General features: G+C 40.6%; 1 protein-coding gene across 1 annotated transcript; it reads right to left on the bottom strand.

Annotated features, from left to right (window-relative positions):
- Nucleotides 1–17,177: 17,177 nt before the first annotated feature.
- LOC136202034 (peroxiredoxin Q, chloroplastic) lies at nucleotides 17,178–20,256 on the bottom strand. Its single transcript, XM_065992485.1, has 4 exons — nucleotides 19,969–20,256; nucleotides 19,747–19,884; nucleotides 17,887–17,976; nucleotides 17,178–17,642 (listed from the first exon to the last, which is right to left on the bottom strand). The coding sequence occupies exons 1-4, from the start codon at nucleotides 20,161–20,163 to the stop codon at nucleotides 17,424–17,426; spliced, it is 642 nt and encodes a 213-aa protein (XP_065848557.1). The 5' UTR covers nucleotides 20,164–20,256; the 3' UTR covers nucleotides 17,178–17,423.
- Nucleotides 20,257–21,389: the final 1,133 nt, after the last annotated feature.

A 21,389-nucleotide genomic window follows, 5' to 3' on the forward strand; every position in this document is an offset into this window, starting at 1 on the left:
TCAACACGAGACGAAAATTAAATAAATACGCAAAATTAAATAAAACGTGGTAAATAAATAAATAGCTAAATAAATAAAATTATAACATAAAAATAAATAAAGAAAAAGAAATAAATAAAATAAAATAAAACGAGTCTAGTCCTCGGATAATACCTTAAGTTCGGTATTGACGATTGAAGTCGGTTGATTCCACGAATCGTGCTTTCCCGGTATTTTTTTGTGTTTTTAGTAAAATCTTAACTTTTAGGAAATTCGAAATTTTTAGGAAAAAAAATGTTTTTTCCCAAAAAAAAGTCACTTCTCTCTCTAAAATGTTAGAGTGAGAAATTCCTCTCCCCAAAAATCCTCCTTAAAATGCATGGGGATCCGTGCCTTTTATAGGCATTGGATCCCCGGAAGGAATGGGCGACGCCCGAGCAAGATCGGGCGTCGCCCAAAAGGATTGGGCGGCCGCCCAAGCCATGTTGGGCGGCCGCCCAACCTCTGTTGGGCTGTTGGGCGATCGCCCAACAATAGTTGGGCGGCCGCCCAACATTTGTTGGGCGATCGCCCAACTATTGTTGGGCGCTCGCCCAACGATCGTTGGGCGTTCGCCCAACGTCGTTGGGCGCTCGCCCAACGGCTGCCGGGCGCGCTCGCCCGACGCCTGTCGGGGCGCGTCTCGCACCGTCGGGCGCACACACACCGTGGCTGTCGAGCGCGCGCTCCGCGCCACCGGGCTCGTGTGTCCAACAGACGTCGAGCGCGCGCCACTCGCAGTAGGACGTGTGCGTCCAGCGGAGGTCGAGCGCGCGCCCCGTGCTGCCGGGCGGGCGTCCGACCATCGTTGGACGCGCGTCGGCAGCCGCTAGGCGCTCGCACCGCGCCGCTGAGCACTCGTGAGCCGCCCAATCGACGACCGTGACCCATTGCAAGTTCTCCTTCCTTATTATAAATTATATATTTTTTGTTTTTAAAATTTCCGGAATCAACCGTTTCAACCGTCTTGTTTACAGGTTTTCGTCACAGGTCCTCCGACTCGGTGTCTACACCTGTCCACTAACCAAAGGAAGAAGTTCTATGCAGAAATCAAATATTATTTTTAGGAGGAACCCTATCTTTTCAGGTTGTGCGACGATCAGATCATTCGCAGGTGCATCACTCAAGAGGAAGGACGGGTTATTTTAAGCCATTGTCACGATAGAGAAGCAGGAGGACATCATAGCGCGAGCAGAACTGCAGCCAAAGTGCTTCAATCAGGTTTTTTCTGGCCAACCATTTTCAAAGATGCCAATGTATTTGTACGCACTTGTAATGAGTGCCAATGAACATGCAATATTTCAGCTCGAAATGCCATGCCCCTCAATAACATTGTTGTTTGTGAAATATTTGATATATGGGGGCATAGACTTCATGGGACCATTCCCTACGTCTTTTGGGCATAAATACATCTTAGTTGCAGTCGACTATGTGAGCAAGTGGGTTGAAGCATTTGCTAGTCCCACCAATGACGCCTGTGTGGTTGTGAAATTCCTAAAAAGGCTTTTTGCCCGATTCGGTGTCCCACGAGCGATCATTAGTGATCAAGGAACCCACTTTTGCAATGCTCAATTTGAAAAGCTGATGGGCAAGCTTGGAGTCTCTCATAGAATTGCCACGCCTTACCACCCACAAACTAGTGGACAGGTGGAGATTTCAAATCGTGAAATAAAAAGAATTTTGGAAAAAACTGTTGGCAATTCTAGGAAAGACTGGGCAAACAAGCTTGACGATGCTTTATGGGCGTATAGAACTGCATATAAGACACCCATTGGAATGTCCCCATTTAGATTGTTGTATGGAAAGTCCTGTCATCTTCCAGTAGAGATGGAGCATAGAGCCTTTTGGGCTTTAACTTTCTTGAATTTTGAGATACAGGCGGTGGGCGAACAAAGAAGATTGCAACTCTGTGACATGGAAGAATTCAGGCTGTTTTCATATGAAAACGCGGTGAATTATAAGGAGAAGACCAAGAAATGGCACGACAGAAAAATCCAGGAGAAAGCCTTTCAAGAAGGACAGAGGGTCCTTTTGTACAATTCAAGGCTCAGACTGTTCCCTGGAAAGCTGAAATCAAGGTGGTCAGGACCGTATACGGTGAACAAAGTGTTCGGTCACGGGGCTGTCGAAATTGACAATGAGGGTCATGAACCTTTCAAGGTGAACGGGCAAAGGTTAAAACCTTATCTCGAAAATGATCATAAAAGGAAGATTGACACTGTCCACTTCCAGGACCCCCCGAGCCAATAGAATCAAGAAGGGTGTCCACTGCAAACACCAATTGTAGCACAAGTAACCTTGCACTTTCATACTTTATTTTATAGTTTTGACAAATTTTAGAGTAGCATTACTTAGTCTAGTTAAGATTAATTCTGTGTCATATGAGGGTCCATAATTAATCCATTTGATTTGAACGAGCAAAGATGTAAAACTTTCACCCTTCCATATGGGTAAAGTTTTAACTTTTTACTTGTTTGAAAAAGTAGATTGGAATGATATTTTGGGGAGAAGTCCATTGGTAATATGAAGTGAACATATGGCAAATAAAGAGAACATCAAATCGATCTGTTCGTTTGGTACTTATTATACTCTACTGTTGCACCTCTCTCGGTAAAACCAAAGTAGGTAGGGTATAGTAAATTCAAACTCAAAAAGTAACCGTTTGCTGCCCCAAGCGTCTTTTCGACTGGACGCGGCTGTTGCTACAAGCACATATACAGGTGGCGCTCATGGAAACGTCGTCATAATGACGGTTCTGGCAACAGGTCGTTTCACTCGTCTTTCTACTTAAAGGATTGTCCGTATTGCGGACCCTAGTTCAAAAATTATTCTACAGTCTCTTTCACACCATCCCCCATATTGTGTTTGATAATTATCTTTGGGTGTCCCTATTTAGTCGCTATCGCAGGATGAGGACTCGAGGTTCAGGGAAACAAGTTAAAGTTGAAGGCACAAAGAAAGACAAAGCGAAGGGCAAGATGGTGGGCACAAGCACAGTCGCTTTTGTACCTGACGAGAAACTGGTAAAAAAACTGTCTCAATTTAAGGATGCCGCTGTGCAACAATACTATGATGATTTGGCTTAGCTCGAATTTGGGCCGGTAAGAACTATATGCTGGGATACGCTGAAAAAGCTTAAGCTTGCGGAACGTGTAAAGAAACCCATGGAAGCGGGCCATTTTGGCTGCTTCTTTGAGATGAAGGAACCATCGTACAAGGAACTCACTTTGGAGTTTCTAGCCACTTTTAAACATGATCCTGATATCACCGACCCAGATGAAGAAGGAAAGTTCAGTTTCCGGATGATGACCCATACCCAACGGCCATCCTTGAACACATTTAATAACCTCCTCAGCGCTGCAGATGACGATGACTTGGAGTCTAATGGGTACAAAGGGGCTTTCACCAAAACCCTAGACGAGTTTGACCCAACGACTTTCTGGCGCTCAATCTCTGGCCAGCCAAGTTACGACGGTAGTGCATCCAAAGCATCGGGTATTGAGGACTACGCCATCCAGTACTTACATAAACTGGTTTCCGGCACCATTTTCGAGCGCGAGAACCAGGCCACTATCCCTCACGCAGACCTTACGGCTCTTTAGAGTATGGTGTAGGGGCGCAGGATGAACCTTGGCTTTTGGTTCGGTGAGTACATTAGCGCTTTTGGAAGGAAAAACTCGTCGGGCATATGTTGTGGCAGCATTGTGACTCGAATAGCAGAGGCCATAGGGGTATTCAAGCCAGAAGACAAGAACCGGCTCACAGTGGTCAACTACCCGGACCAAATCGATTTGAAAAGCCTTCAAAGCATGCTATTCGGGAGGATGGTGAATGGGAAGTGGGTCTGGATGTCCGATTTTGTGGAGGCCAAGAGGGTTGAAAGTCGAAAGAGGAAAAATGAGCCTACTATATCGGTGTCATCTGAGTCTGAGCAAATCGAGCAAACCAAGGATCTTGGCTTTTACCAGAAATGTGCAAAGCTCTCCAATGAAGACATCCTTTCTAAGATCTTTGCTCTGGAACATCAAAATGTCGTGCAACAAGGCGAGATTGACCTGCTCAAACACCTTTGTGTGGAAGAACATGGGAAGGAGAGTCCATCTGGTGCCTCAATCAAGAGTCCGGTAAGAGCTAAAACTGAAACAACTGCCAATGCCGCTGCCTCCTCGAAAGGGGATGGCAATAATCCTGCTGCGGATAGAGAGGTTGATTCCTCTCTCTCCCCGACCGTCTGATCATTCAATTTGTCGCTATCCAAGCATCTGGTAACACTTATACCCCTTCTTTGCATTTGTTTACACTCGACTTTTATCATGATTATGCTGTTTTTCTTATGCTTTTGTTAATAATAACATTGAGGACAATGTTCCGTTCTAATTTGGGGGTGGGACATTACAATATTTGTGTGCATAAACATGATAAAGGTTTGAACAGGTTGTTAGTGTAGTATAATTTTCTGAATAACAAGTTATCCCCCTGTGATTTTTGGCATGTACAAATGGAAATCTTTAACTGTCCTCAGTAAATATTCCTTGTTTATGTTCATTTTCTTGTAAACATTCTAGTGTTGCGATTATTTAGTCTCTGTAGTAATCGCTAAACAGATTGCACTTGTTATGATTGAGATGTGTGGTGATAGCCTTATGTTAATCTTAAATTCCCGAGTCTTGAAGTTCCAAAAATTTTGAAGTTCTAAATCAACTTTCACGAGAGGGACCTTTTGCCTAAATGCATGAAATCCCAAAATAGTGAGAACTTGAGCCTGCAATTGCATTGATTCTTTAAAGAGTGGGCCAGTACTTACCATCTTTAGGGAGAATTTGCTTTGGTATGCCCTATAGAAATGGAAATTTTTTTGACAAACCTAGAATGATAAAGGCATTAGGCACCTAACTCAACCATGTAAAAGACTTAACCCGTGCATTGCACTCATACAGTAGGATGAACCATTTGAGCCTTATCCTTGTTTTTTTTAACTTATCCTGTGAATAACCATAATCCCTTCACTTTGAGCGTAAAAAGCTGAGAATCTACCTCATGCAAGCGGTGCTAGTTGAAAATATAAATTGGCTGAGGAAACTCGAGCGCATACTAAAATGAAATAGTGAATAAAAGAAAATGAATGAGAGGAAAAAGAAAAATCTGTAAAGAACCTCTTCATTTATGGCAACCTACCACGATGTGTGCCCAAATCATTGGAAGTGGTTGTTTAGTGGTAGGAGTTAATAAAAGAGTGGGGAAGTCAATTGTTAAAACAAGCTGTGCAAAGTTGTATGTGAGAAATAAAGGATTGGTGTAAAGTGCATGAGGATAGAACTCTTACACACAAAAGCCATTCACTCCCACACCTGAACCTTAACCTTGCTCTACAACCATTAAAAGACCTTTGGACTCTATTTGGAAAATTTTGATCCATAGAAATAAGACCAAGAAACAAACTCACACCCTACTAGTGTATTTACTGAGCTGAGGAGTGAACTTGCATTCCCTTCCTCATGGCGAAAAGAGCCATACGAGAGTGAGTGAAACATCCATTCCTTAGTGAGGCATGACAGGCAAACTGGTTGTTCATTTTGAAAGTTGAGGTCTAACTTTAAGTTTTGAGGAATTTCTTGAGTAAGGTTACATGATCAAACACTGGCATAACTTCATTAAATATCGTGATTTGCGTTTTTCTGTTGATATTTTCCGAGAACAAATGATCTATTATAAATCCCTTCCTCTCCGTGATCTCCTCAAACCCTTCTTCCGTATTCTTTCATTCCTAACTCTTTCCCTATGGTTAACTTGTTTTCTATCTGTTGTTTACTTGAGTACAAGCAAAGATTCAATTTGGGGGTATTTGTTAGGCATGAATTTGACTACAATTTAACATGTTATTTATAATGAATTAAGGGTGTTTTTAGGGTTAAATTACGAGAAAGAAGGTCTTATAAGTGTTTTTGTGCAGATGAGGAAAGATTAAGTCGAACAGACTGTAAGCAGCCTGTTTCGCGCATACCATGAGGAGATGGGCAACCTTCGAACCAACGGTCTAACGCCGGTATTTCTGATGACGGATAGTGACAGGACAGACAGCAGGAGCGGTAGGTAGGAAAGGCAGATAAGGGCAGACAAAAGTAGCATGATGACAAGAAAGTTCGACCCTTGAGTGTTCAAGGGTCAAAAGGATCTTAACCACTTCTAGCATTCTAGGATTTATGAACAATTTGGTTGGTTTTTGTAATATTTTCTCGGATATTTTCAATACCGTTTTGACCTTTTCTTTTCCCTTAAATAGACGTAGTGGGGGAAGGAAAATGGGATCTCTGGATGAACTAAATATACAGACGTTTTGGTAGAGAGAGAGAGAGAGCTCTTAAGAAAGATAGAAACTCCATTGATGGAGCTCTATAACTGTGAAGCAGACTGTTCACTCGGCAGTATGAGTGAGTAGTCGTTTTGAACGGGTTAGGCCAGTTAGGGCCTGTTATGTAAGTCTTCTATTTTCTTATTTATGAATGAATGTTGATATATTATGTTGTGTTTGCGAAAGTTATCACTTCATTGATGTATGCATGTATGTTAGTGTTAGATGAATGATAGGGAACTGCTTTCATCTTCACGTAACTATTTCTCAAATGTCCAAACCCCGAAGCAGAAATGTTAGGGGGTTGTATCAAGGGTTTTCTTAATAGAAATGTTGTTTTGATCGTCATGCAAGAAAGAGCCAACTTTAGGGACGCTTAAGGTTGTAGTACATCTTAGAATCTTAATAACACACGAGAGTTGACTTAAGTGAGCATTAAAGCAGAGACATTGACTTCACTTTACGTCATTCATGAATAAATAGGATGTTTAGAGACTGAAAGTAACATGTTCTGATGTGGCCTAGCCTGTTCTACCTTTTATCATTATCAAGCATTCTTTTTCACAAGTTGAATCATTTACTTTGTTACCAATTCACAATATCTCTCAATATAAAGAATTCACACACCACGAACACCCTGTTCTGCAAGGTTTTTCTTGTAAAATTTGGTCATCAATCCCTGTGGAGATGATACTCTATTTATCACTTTATTACTTGTATCTAGTGCACTTGCTAAAGTCTGTTCAGAGCACAACACCCTCTATGGAAAAAACCAACGGTAAGAAGGCGATTAGTAAGCAGGTCCTGAAATAAGCAAACAGTAGAGAGAAACTTAATCGCCAATTTGGAATCATGTATTAATCTCCCAACAGATAACAGATTATGTGTAAAAGTGGAATGTGAAGAACATTATGAAGTGTAAAATTAGGTCCAAATATTAACTGAACCAATAGGTTCAATAATTCAAAACCTAAGTAGCTCTCGTATCAATAATCCAAAAAGGAAAATCAGAGATAAACATTGATGAAGTGAAAGAGCTAGTATTAGTGAATCTATTAAAAACAGAAGGACAGTAAGGAATAGAATTACCTGCAAAACCTGAGAAAATAGAAAGAGGTGTAAGGGATGAAAAGTGACCATCATCACCATAGTTCATTTTGGCTTTGCTTTTCATAACCTTACGAACTTCATTTTGAACAAGTTGTGTAAAACCATGAGGCATGGTAAAATTGGCAAAATTATGATTTTCCTTATTTTCCTGAACTTCTGAATCTGAAAAATCCATAGGTGTTTCAGTGGGATAAGAAACATAGTTAGCCCTGGGTTTAGAAGATTTTTCTTCTTCTTCTTGAATTCCTGAAACAAGTTCAGGTAACCATAAAGTTTGAAGTCAGTATCCATTTCATGGTCGAGTTTATTACAATGAGTGCAAAACCGATCAACTTTGTTATTTTAATCTCGTTTATGTCCTCGAGTAGAAGTTGAAGATGTGAGAATAGCAGACTTGTTACTAGAAGTATGAGCAACAATCTCCAACTAAGAAACATCATAATACACCTCCTTTTGTTTTTCAACATTTTGAATCATGGAATGTGTTTTGTGTATGCTACGCAATGGATCCAAATGCAGAATTTGATGTCTCACACATGAATACTCATCATGAAGACCCGTAAGGAACTGTGTATTTCCATACGCGGGGCGTATACCACACATCCAAAGGCGTATCGCTTCAGAGACTCCTTTACGCGGGGCGTGTCTTCCTATACGCCACGCGTAAAGCGCATCAACAAGGTGTTCCAAGATCAGAAGCACAAACACGCAGGGCGGCCTTCTCTTACGCAGGACGTACCTTCCTACGCGGGACGTGACACCAAAGGCGCCACGCGTAGATACCATCAACGAAACCCACAAGGTTCAAGACCTCCAACAAGCAGGGCGTGCCCAGACATACGCGGGGCGTGCTATCTCTCTCGGCAGCAGTTGGAAGCAGTCAACAGCAGTTAGTGGAAGTTGAAGAAGTTAAGTTAGTTGGTGATGTGGCAAGTTAGTGGGGAGTTAGTTGATAGATAATTACCAAAATACCACTAGATAATTACCAAAACGCCACTCTAAAAAACTATAAATAGACCCCTTCCCCTTCATAAAAAATCACTCAATCCAACACAACAAAAACCCCTTCCTAAGGTCCCTTTCAATGCTCTCTAGTTCTTAGTTTTAAGTTCTTAGTTCTTAAGTTCTTTTGTTCTTAGTTCTTCAAGTTCTTCAAGTTCTTCCTTTCGTTCTTCGTTTTTCTTAGCTTCGATTCCTCTTTTATCTCTTCTTTAGTTCCAATTAAAGTTCCAATAGCCTCTTTCCAAGTTTTTCTAAATTCAATTTAGTATTCCAAGTCTTTAATTTGCTCAACTCCTAGCTAGAGCTCTGTTTTCAAATCGATTTTCCAGATTCGTCCAATTACTTTCAAAGCCCGATTGCGTCTATTTAAATTCATTTTTTGCTTTCAATCCCTTCGACAAAGTTGTTCCTGACGTCTTGAAGTTCAATCTAGTATATTTATTTGTCGCTATTGATGTCAGCTATAGTTGTGGGATTTCCTTGATTGAACAACATATTTAGACATCTGCTTATGAAGGTACATCAGGTAGCAGAGGCAAAGAGCACATCTTCTTTATATCATCATCTAAGATATCAGGGGTAATATGGACATATGGATAAGAATAGAGAGTAGAGAGAAGACTTGAATAAACCATGTTCTTATTACTTGAGTTTGTTTACATCTTCAACTTACATAAGATAACTATTTATAGTACATGCGAATTGTAACCGTTTGAAACCTAATAAATGAAAACTTACATAACTCTTAATAACTCCCAATTCATAACTAGTACTGAAATCTAATATTAAAGTCCTAACTTATGTGCAACACAAAGACTTCTCTAGATAAAATCGTTAATTTCTCGTTTCAGTTGATAATTGAGAGGTCCGTTAGAGCCTCCAAATCGTTGTTCAAACTCCTTCCAAAGAGCTCTATATAAACACAAAACCATCCACAATCGAGCTGCTAAACAAGCTGAGCTCGAACAGCAAATTGAGCTCGAACTAAGCTCGAAGCTCGGCTCCAACTCGATAAGAATCCGCTAAGCCGAGCTCGAGCAGGCCAAAGCTCGGCTCGTTTACAGCCCTATGGACATGTATATATTCATTTATTTTTGAAGGTCGTCTCTAGACGTGTATATATTCATTCATTTCTTGAAGACCGTCTCCAGACATTTATATATTCACTTATTTCTCGAAGGTCGTCTCCGGATGTTTATATATTCATTTATTGCTCGAAGACCATCCCTTGACGTATATATATTCATCTACTCATCGAAGATCGTCCCTCGACGTGTATAAAATCAACAATCTCATATTGTTTCAATTGAATTTAACAATCGCATATTGTTACAATCAAAATCAACAATCTCATATTGTTTCGATTGAATTTAACAATCTCATATTGTTACACACAAAATCAACAATCTCATATTGTTTCGATTGAATTTAACAATCAACAATCTCATATTATTTCGATTGAATTTAACAATCTCATATTATTACACACAAAATCAACAATCTCATATTGTTTCGATTGAATTTAACAATCTCATATTGTTACACACAAAATCAACAATCTCATATTGTTTCGATTGAATTTAACAATCTCATATTGTTACACACAAAATCAATGATCTCATATTGTTTCGATTGAATTTAACAATCTCATATTGTTACACACAAAATCAACAATCTCATATTGTTTCGATTGAATTTAACAATCTCATATTGTTACACACAAAATCAATGATCTCATATTGTTTCGATTGAATTTAACAATCTCATTTTGTTACACACAAAATCAAGAATCTCATATTGTTTCAATTGAATTTAACAATCTCATATTGTTTCGATTGAATTTAACAATCTCATATTGTTACACACAAAATCAAGAATCTCATATTGTTTCAATTGAATTTAACAATCTCATATTGTTTCGATTGAATTTAACAATCTCATATTGTTACACACAAAATCAAAAATCTCATATTGTTTCGATTGAATTTAACAATCGCATATTGTTACACTCAAAATCAACAATCCCATATTGTTCCGATTGAATTTAACAAACTCATAAGTCATCTCAAGCGACGCTATTATTGTTTTAAAAGTCATCCCAAACGATACCATTATTATTAATAAACCGTCCCAATCGACGCCATTATTATTCACAAGACATCACAAGAGACACAATTAATATTCACAAGCCGTCCCAAGTGCCAATTATTACTTTTAAAGTCGTCCTAAGCGACGCCTTTCTTATCCATAAGTCGTCCCAAGCGACGCCATTATTATTTTAAAGTTGTTCCAAGCGACGCCATTATTATTCATAAGTCGTCTCAAGCGATACATTTTATTATTTACAAGTCGACCCAAGCGATGCAATTTTCATTCATGAACCATCCCAAACGACTCAATTACGTTCATTACCACTCCTAGAATGTTTTGAACCTCGCATAAATACTCGAAAGACCCCGAATTGATGAGGAATGTGTATCAAAGGCAGTCCACTAGGCCCAAACCAATCAAACCCAATACAAGCAAGGCGCTCTAAGCCCATAAGCCCACCACATTCACTATAAATACCCCTACAAAGGGAATGTATGGCTCTCTCTCTCCACACTACTTTATCTCTGATGCGGACATCCTACCTGGACTCAGTAATAACACGCGCCTTGGCGGATCTCATCTCGGCGTATCCACAGAGGTTGTATCTAAGAGGGTGGATCCCCTGGACACGCAAGCGGGGCGGATCTAGGCGTACGCCATGAGGTGTACCAACAACTACACTGGGCGGATCTCAAGATTACTTCCTGCCGAAGGAATTCACCAACAACCTCTGACGCCCCGTACCTGCACCTCTGTACCTGTTGTCTAGGCGCATTACCTATTTTACCCTTTTATTGTTAACCATATTGTAACCCTAATAGGGATAGCCCATGTCCTTCTATTTATCTTTTGGAGGTTGTATTTAAACCCTCATTTTGTAAGGATAGGGCAACTTTTATCAATCAACTATCATTTCTCTTTGAGATTAAGGTTTATACCTTTGTTATCGGGATTCACTCCTTCTAGTCTAGCTAGAGAAGAAGATCTTTGTTGGTTTACGATTAAAACCTCCATTTATCGCTTTCAATCTGTATCAGTTGGTATCAGAGCCAATCGTTTCCTGACCCGAAACTTCTTTTGGCAATGGTTCAACCCCGACAACCGCAAGATTCCATGGAAACCAGTGACCGGAGATATGAGGAGCTGAGAGAGCACCTCGCGGAACAAATCCAGGCCAGCCTTGAGCGGCAGAAACAAAATGACCAACGATTCCAGGAGCTAACCGCTTCCCTGGAAAACCTCAGATTGGAGATTCGTGCAGTGGTCAGGCCAGCCGCCGGGGAGTCCGACCAGAGGAGGGAAGGAGTCCTTGAACCACGACCCCAAAGGCAACCCACGCCACCTCGACTGCCATTGACAAATATCCAACTTCCACAAATGGGTCCTAGGGATCCTGAGGTAAGAAGACCCAACTTTGTCCTTATGCATAACGCTGATAGCGATAGTGATGATTTTGAGGATCTTGGGAATAATGGTGCCTTTAGAAATATGAGGGATGTTGGTCTTGATAACAGGCGTGTGGGTATGGCTAGGGCAGAACCAGACCTAGGAAACTTTGATAGAGATGACGCCTTTAAGCTAAAAATAGATTTACCATCTTTTGGTGGCGAGCTGGATATAGAGGGATTCTTAGATTGGTTATCGGAAGTTGAACGTTTCTTTGAGTATGCTGGGATTCCTGATGAGAGGAAAGTAAGGCTGGTGGCGTATCGCCTGAAGGGTGGCGCATCAGTTTGGTGGGATCAGATGAGGGAAGAAAGAAGAAGAGGGGGCAGAGATCCGATTAGATCTTGGCTACGGATGAAGGCGATGCTGAGGGAGCGGTTCTTACCGCCGGACTACGAACAGTATATCTACAGCTCCTACAGAGGATGCTCTCAAGGGACCCGAAGTGTCCATGAGTATACTTCTGAGTTCTTAAGGCTTTCGGCGAGAGCCAACCTGTCTGAAACTGAAAGCCAAAAGACCTACAGGTATCTAGAAGGGTTGAGATACAATATCCATGATCGTATTGGCACACAGATGGTGGTTAGAGTACAAGATGCTAGGAATTTAGCCCTCAAGGCTGAGTCCCAACTGACCGGGAGATCCAGGAGATCCGCCACTACTGAGTATATGCCTGGAGGAAGAGATAACGTGAAGTCTTACGACAAAGGCAAGCAGGTGGCGAGTGCCAGTGGGGCCAAGGTTAACAGTGTGGGAAAGGGATCCGTTGGAGATACTAGACCATACAAAGAAGCACCTATACCACCCAAGAGCAACAATCCGTATGCAAGGCCAGCACCTTTCAAATGTTTTTGGTGCAATGAGCCAGGACATAGATCCAATGAGTGTCCTAGAAGGAAGAGCGCCAACATGGTGGAGAGGTACGAAGATGACTATGACGACGAGGATGAAGTATTTTGTGAACCCTTGGGAGAAGATGATGAGGTGGCGGGTGAAGAGAGGTACGCCATTCATGTGGTACGGCGTTTGTTAGTCTCCAGCCGAATAGAGGGCGATCAAAGGCACCGACTATTCAGAACCCGCTGTCTTGTGAAGGGCGGGCGATGTAATGTGATAATAGATAGTGGGAGCCAAGAGAACATTATGAGTAGCAGCGCCGTTCAGAAGTTCGGGTTGTTGGTAGAGGCGCACCCTGATCCCTACAGGGTGGGATGGATCAAGAACGTGGGCGAGTTGAGGGTGACCCAGAGATGCAAGGTACCGATTGAGATTGGTAACTATCATGATGAAGTCTGTTGTGATGTGGTCGATATGGACGCATGCCACCTATTGTTGGGCCGACCCTGGCAGTTTGATAACAACGCCACCCACGCCGGAAGAGAGAACACTTACAGATTTGTGAAGAATGGGGTGAAGTTTGTCCTTACACCAATGGTGAGAGAGCCAAAGGCCGACGAGAAGTCTACCTTGGTAGTCTGTCCTACACACAAATCGTTTGTCAGTGAATGTGAAGAGAGCCAAATGGTATACGTGGTAATGGTTAAGGCGAATCACGAATCCGCCCAAAGGGACGAAAGGGAAATGCCGAGTGAAGTGACCCGCCTACTTGGCGAGTATCAAGATCTGTTCCCCGATGAACTGCCGAGTGGGTTACCACCTTTGAGGGACATCCAACATCATATCGATCTTGTGCCCGGGGCTAGTTTACCAAGCCTCCCACATTATCTAATGAGCCCAAAGGAGAATGATGTCATGAGACAAAAAGTGGAGGAACTCATCGAGATGGGATACGTTAGGGAGAGTATGAGTCCTTGCGCTGTTCCAGCTTTACTTACACCGAAGAAGGATGGGTCTTGGCGGATGTGTGTTGACAGTAGGGCTATTAACAAGATCACCATCAAGTATAAGTTCCCGATTCCAAGGTTGGAGGACATGTTGGACCAACTTGGCGGATCTCGAGTCTTCTCCAAGATTGATCTCAGGAGTGGGTATCATCAGATACGAATCCGATCTGGGGATGAGTGGAAGACTGCCTTCAAGACAAGAGATGGATTGTATGAATGGTTAGTTATGCCCTTTGGGATGACCAACGCCCCTAGTACTTTTATGAGACTGATGAATCAGGTGCTTCGCCCAGTAATTGGGAAGTTCGTAGTTGTGTATTTCGACGACATTTTGATCCACAGCCAGACCTTGGCGGAACATGAAGAGCACTTGCAGACCGTGTTTGACCTGTTAAGGAAACACCAACTATACGCCAACACCAAGAAGTGTGACTTTGTCATGGAGAGCTTAGTTTTCCTTGGATTCGTGGTCAGTGGGAATGGAATCCAAGTTGATGGGGAGAAGGTAAGAGCCATCCGAGAATGGCCTACCCCGAGGAACGTGGGGGATATCAGGAGTTTTCATGGGCTAGCAACGTTCTATCGCTGATTCATTAAGAACTTCAGTTCCATAGTGGCCCCGTTGACAGAATGTTTGAAGAAAGGAAAGGGGTTCGAGTGGGCGGACGCCCAAGAAGAGAGCTTCGCCTTGATCAAGGAAAAGCTGAGTACAGCGCCAGTGCTGGCGTATCCCGATTTTGACAAATTGTTTGAAGTTGAGTGTGATGCCAGTGGAATTGGGATTGGTGGTGTCTTGATGCAAGAAAAGAGGCCCATTGCCTACTTCAGTGAGAAGCTCTGTGAGGCACGGCAAAGGTGGGCAACGTATGATCAAGAGTTTTATGCTGTAGTGAGGGCATTGAAAGTATGGGAACATTACTTGGTGGGAAAAGAGTTCATCCTCTACACTGACCATCAAGCTCTCAAATACCTGGGAAGTCAGAAGCAACTTCGAAGCGCCATGCACGCCCGGTGGTCCGCCTTCATAAATAAGTTCCCCTATAAGCTTATCCATAAGGCGGGAAAACAGAACATAGTGGCGGACGCTTTGAGTCGGAGGATTGCACTAATAAAAACAGTCAATCTGGAGACCGATTGTTTCGAACACATCAGAGGAGAGTACCCGGCGGATCCTGACTTTGGAAGTATCTGGGAGAAGTGCCAGCGCCAACCTGGGGATGGGGCGTATCACTTAATGGATGAGTATCTAATGAGGGGCAACCAACTTTGTTTACCCTGCACTTCTATCCGCGAGAAGGTGGTCCGAGATCTACATGGCGGATCCCTGGGGGGCATTTTGGGCGAGACAAGACATATGCAGCAGTGAGTTCCCGTTATTTCTGGCCCAAAATGAGAAGAGATGTGGCGTACCTGGTAGAACGATGCTATATCTGCCAGACCGCCAAGGGACACGCTACAAATGCTGGCTTACAGCTGCCATTGCCTGTACCAGAAACCATATGGGAGGATCTGTCCATGGATTTTGTCCTAGGGTTACCCAGAACTCAGAGAGGCATGGATTCCATCTTCGTGGTTGTTGACCGGTTTTCGAAAATGGCACACTTCATACCATGCCGTAAGACTAACGACGCCTCAGCGACTGCCAAGCTATTCTTCAAAGAGGTTGTCAGATTACATGGTGTACCAAAGAGCATTGTCTCAGACCGTGACACAAAGTTCCTGAGTCACTTCTGGCGGACCTTGTGGGCTCTTTTTGATACTTCTCTGAAGTTTAGTATCACCGCCCACCCTCCGACAGACGGACAGACAGAAGTGGTCAATCGGACTCTGGGAAACTTACTGCGCAGCAAATGTAAGGATAAGCCCAGGATGTGGGACGTGGTTTTAGCACAAGCTGAGTTCGCCTACAATGGATCTGTACACTCGGGAACTGGGAAGTCACCCTTTGAGGTGGTATACACTAAGACCCCGAATCACGTCCTTGATATAGCCCATTTTCCCAAAGGAAACGTGACTGCAAACTAACTAGCCAAAGACTATGTCCAGATGCACCGAGAGGTGAAGGAGACTCTTGAGGAGAGAAACCAGAAACTAAAGGCTAAGGCGGATGAGCACCGTAGGGACCTACAGTTCGAAGTGGGAGATGAGGTTATGGTACACTTGGGAAAAGAGAGACTCGCCAACGCCACAAGCAGCAAGCTTCGACCGAGAAAGTACGGGCCATATAAGATCACCAAGAAGGTCAATGCCAATGCCTATCACATAGCTTTGCCAAATTGGCTTGGTAAAGTCTCACCGACGTTCAATGTTCGTGACCTTAGCCCGTGGAAGTCAGATGGCCCTTTGGAGAACAACACCGACAAGCCAGTGCTGAATTCTTTTAAATAAGGAGAGAATGATGCGGACATCCTAACTGGACTCAGTAATAACACGCGCCTTGGCGGATCTCATCTCGGCGTATCCACAGAGGTTGTATCTAAGAGGGCGGATCCCCTGGACACGCGAGCGGGGCGGATCTAGGCGTACGCCATGAGGTGTACCAACAACTACACTGGGCGGATCTCAAGATTACTTCCTGCCGAAGGAATTCACCAACAACCTCTGACGCCCCGTACCTGCACCTCTGCACCTGTTGTCTAGGCGCATTACCTATTTTACCCTTTTATTGTTAACCATATTGTAACCCTAATAGGGATAGCCCCTGTCCTTCTATTTATCTTTTGGAGGTTGTATTTAAACCCTCATTTTGTAAGGATAGGGCAACTTTTATCAATCAACTATCATTTCTCTTTGAGATTAAGGTTTATACCTTTGTTATCGGGATTCAATCCTTCTAGTCTAGCTAGAGAAGAAGATCTTTGTTGGTTTACGATTAAAACCTCCATTTATAGCTTTCAATCTGTATCAATCTCTCTACTTCTATACTCCTACTAACTTTAGCATCGGAATGTACACCGGGGGCCTCCCCCAACGCAGGTCCGGCGACCGGAACGGCAGCAACCTCACTTCATATACCCGATTGACTCTGAAGATCCAACATCCACATTAGTAACAAACACCGTTAGTGCATATTAATTTCTTGTATATTGGACAGATCCAATATAGTTGAAAGAAAATAACCGAAGTTATCTTGTTTAGGAATATCTTTGAACCGTATGCCTCAATAAAGAACAGAATTTCTGCTCTATAAGTTGTCAAAAATTTATGATTGGTAGCCGAGCCAGCCTTGGACTACCCGTGTACAAATATAGCGCCCCTATGTAATGCATCTATTTGCAGATGTTTGAGCTACATATTAACATTATCAGCTATAGAACTTCACAAAATTGGCCTTTTACTTACTTGAAAACAGAGTTTCAATTCAATGTAGATACAAGAAAACTAACATTTCATCTCTGATAAGCTTGACTTCCAATCCATGGGAATTACACATATGCATAAGGGCCTTTCCCAAGAATTGGCTAATAACTACACATGCATGAATAAAATGAACTAAAAACAACAGAATGCAAAGGGGGGAGAAGGTAAGATGAGAAGAATACAAAATGCAATGGAAGGAAGGTTCAAAGACTTTGAAGTAATTTGAGGGTTTCATCGATATGCTTTTCGGGTTGAAACTGGTTGTTGTAGACGAGTTGAACAACACCTTTCTTGTCAAGAACATATGTCTGTCTCCCAGGTAATGCTCCAAAAAGATCAGACGGAACGCCCCATTCTTTTCTTATTTTGTTTCCTTCATCACTCAGCAATGTAAATGGAAGTCTGTACTTCTTTGCAAATGCCTACAATCATTTATTGTTTTTCTGTCAATACGATTTTTAGAGACGACCCGTTTGACACTATTATCTTTTTTTTTTTTGTTGCTTCTCTTTTTCCCCTCTTATGCTATAAACAAGGATATGTTCAGGCCAAAATTAATGAGATATTTATATATGTGATAACTAGTTATAGCTAAGTTGGTACATAGGTCATCCTTCAAAAATGTGATAATAATTGAAATAAACAAGATCAAAGAAAAGAAAATACCTTGTGGGATGATGAATCATCACCACTGATTCCAACAACTTCAGCTCCTGCTTTTTTGAACTTTTCATAAGAATCTCTGAAAGCACAGGCCTGCAAAAAATTATCCTTCTAAGTATCCGAATTACTTTCAAACATGCCTTATTGCCTTTCAAGGCTCAACTCATTTTCTTTTGCATAGATAATATGCGGTTAATTGCATCAATGGTCAGTGAAGTTAATTTCAAAAAATTCACCTAATTTTATTTTGTTTCAATAAAATTATTGAACTTTATTTTTTTTCACTAAAGTCATTCCGGCCGTTTCCGGCAGAAAAAAATCACCTAATTGTTCACATGAAAATCACTTTTAAAATGATTGAGTTTTACGTATAAAATGGCAGTTAGATGACAACAAAAAAAAGTAAAAATTATATTTATTATTTACTTGACTGTTGAAACTGTCACGTGACAGACATAATTGTTAAAGGTGCGCCTTAAGCAAGGCTCAAGGTAGTGAGCCTTAATTCCCATCCGCATAGGCTCTCGCCTTGTGCACCTTGCCTGGGTTTCATAGGCTCTCATCAAGGCACGCTTCAGTAACATTTAGTGTCTTGACTAGGAGTTTTTTTTAACAATTGATTAATCTCAAACCACTGTTCTAATTTAAGTAAACTTAATTTTAACCTTTGATCTAATCTAAATAAAAGTGTAAAACAAAACAAAAATATGAAGAGACGTAAATTATAAAAGAGGGGATTAAGAGACGTAATAGAATCCAGTCTCCAAGTGTTAAGGCTAAACGAAACGGAAAAAGGAAAAACAACTCCTCGTGTGAGAGATAGGACATATATGTCACTTATAGATATGGAGGAGGATGAATACGAAGAGAACGAAATTGGAGATGAAAATGATAGTGGAGACTTTGGAGAGGACGATATTAATCTTGAGGAGGAGTTTGACGATGATTATTAGTTCTTTTAGTTCTTTTTTATTGACAATGAATGCTTATTAGTTTATTAGCATTAATTAGGCACTTAAGTTAAATATATGTCTGTATGAACTTAATTTGGTGTTTTTAACATATTAAGTTAAATATATTATTAGTTCTTTTTTATTGACAATGAATGCTTATTAGTTTATTAGCATTAATTAGGCACTTAAGTTAAATATATGTCTGTATGAACTTAATTTGGTGTTTTTAACATTTAATATTATGTTTTTATGCAGTTTTGTCTTGTTTTAGATAGTTATAAGTCTGTTTTTGTTAGTGTGAAATATTGATGTGTAGATTTTGTATATATTATTTTTATTGTCTGTGCCTCATGTTCATCAGGCAGGCACGTGCCTAGATTCCAGGAACCTTTAGCGCCTTAGTACGTTCTACGCCTTTAACAACGATGGTGGCAGCAAAATATATATATATATATATATATATATATATATATATATATATATATATATATATATATATATATCACCTGATATATATGCAGCTGTCATGTCACTGTTAGAGTGATTTTTTTCTGAATGGATTGGTTAGAATGAAATAAAAAGCAAAGTGTAATAATTTTATAGAAACAAAATGAAATTCATTCCTAAACTAAAACCAAGCATAAAAGATCAATAATGCAATTTACACATTTCTCTTGATTTTGGCCTCGAACTTCTCTAAGTAAATTGCACATTCAATTTCATTTTCTTTCGATAAAATCACTAAACTCATAACATTTGATTTCATGAAAGCATTTCAACCAATTGCACTAAACTTGACAAAAAAAAATTGAAAACATTGTGGTTATTCATGTTTATTACCAACAATCTTTCTCTTGTATATATTATTATACTACCCTTAAATTAAATGGAATTCTAGTGGGAGAATAACCTGTTTAGTGCAGCCAGGGGTCTCATCAGCAGGATAGAAATAGACGACAACAGGCTTCCCTTTGAACTTATTAAGACTCACAGCTTTCCCATCTTGATCTTTCAATGTGAAAGAAGGTGGAGCCTGCCCTTTATTCACCTGAACGGAAACCAAAAAAAGAAATCAGAAACAATTAACCATCAAAATTTAGGGCAAAAAAAATCAGATAAGGACCAAATGTACCTTAGCAGAAATGTTAAACTTGAAAGAAGAAGAAGGAAGGACTGAGAGAGAAGAGGAATTAGAAAGGTTGAGGCCATGAAATTGAGAGTGTGATGAATTGGGGAGAAAAGAGAGGTTTTGGGAATGTTGGGTTTGGGGTTTTTGGGAACGGATTAGAGCGGGAAGAAAATGGTTAGATAGAGAGATGGATGCCATATTTTGAGAATAAAAATGGTTAATGTTGCATAGTTTAGTTTAGAGAGGAAGATAAGGAAGAAGATGAATGGATTGGCTGGCTTTTGGCGTGGAGGATTGCTGACCCCATCATTCATTCCCCCTCTCTGTTTTTTTCTTTTTATCTTTAAATTTTTTAAGCTTTCTTTCTTTTAAGAGAAAATAATTAATTTTCTCGATATTCCTGAAATAGTAACACCAAACAAAATTACTCAATACATTGTTTCGGTCGATTTTTTTAAAATTCAAATTTGTGCCTACGGGGTGTTTGGGTGCTCCTTTTCATGCTCCTGTTTGTATTTTCAGTTCGAAATGGAGAGTTTTAGGTGTTTGGTTAGTGACATTCTTGTTTGCCTTTTACATTTGAAAAGCAGCATTAGGTGTTTGGTTAACAGCCTTTTACAAAAGCAGAGAATCTCTGTTTTTTGGAAAAGCAGTTTTTTCCATCAGCAAACAGCAAATCGTAACAGCAACTAGTAACAACAAACAACAACAGCAGCAAACCATAACAACAAACAGCAACAGAAAACAGTAGTTAAAATAAACGGGCCCTACGTTTCCAATTATGGATGATTTTTTTTGAAAAAAAAAAGATTGGTTACCAAGGAAGGGTAAGCGGAGAACATCCCAGCTATCAGATCCGTCCCTGAGCATGGATAGGAGGAGCGTCTGTCCAGGGCCCAATGATGAGGGAGGAGCCAAATATAGTAGTAGAATTTTAATTTTACTCAAATTAAAAAAAAGATACATAATTATGGGTAAGTTACAGATTAGTAATGATTAGACTAACTATTTACAACTATCTGATATTCTAAAAAGAATTTCTTAAAATATCAAGTACATAAAAACTAAAATTGGTTTAGCAATGTCAGCATTTGAATTTCTTGAGTTTGTCAAAACAACATATTGTTATCCTAATATTTCAGATGTTTTTCGAATCCTCTTAAATATGTTAGTGACCGTTGCATTTGCTGAAAAGAAGTTTTTTGAAGTTAAAATTATTGAAAAGTTATTTGAGATCATTAATGTCACAGGAAAATTTAAATGGTCTAAGCTTTTTATGTATTGAGAGAAGTATGTTAGGACATATTGATGTAGACAATATTATTAGTGATTTTGCATTTAAAAATGCTCGTAGATATTGTTTTGTATGAGAAACTGGGTAATTAAAGTGATATAAAATGTTTTTTCCATATGATCTTTTTTAT

The sequence above is a fragment of the Euphorbia lathyris genome, chromosome 8 (assembly GCF_963576675.1).
Source record: "Euphorbia lathyris chromosome 8, ddEupLath1.1, whole genome shotgun sequence".
NCBI lineage: Eukaryota > Viridiplantae > Streptophyta > Magnoliopsida > Malpighiales > Euphorbiaceae > Euphorbia > Euphorbia lathyris.

Bases quoted from the DNA above. Each gene is read 5' to 3' on its own strand.
- LOC136202034 (XM_065992485.1), bottom strand. From the start codon at position 20,163: ATGGCATCCATCTCTCTATCTAACCATTTTCTTCCCGCTCTAATCCGT. The intron at 17,977-19,746 runs GTTATTCTCCCA...AATTTTTTGCAG, and splicing joins CCCCTGGCTGCACTAAACAG to GCCTGTGCTTTCAGAGATTC. The intron at 17,643-17,886 runs GTATTTTCTTTT...AAATGATTGTAG, and splicing joins ATGATTCATCATCCCACAAG to GCATTTGCAAAGAAGTACAG.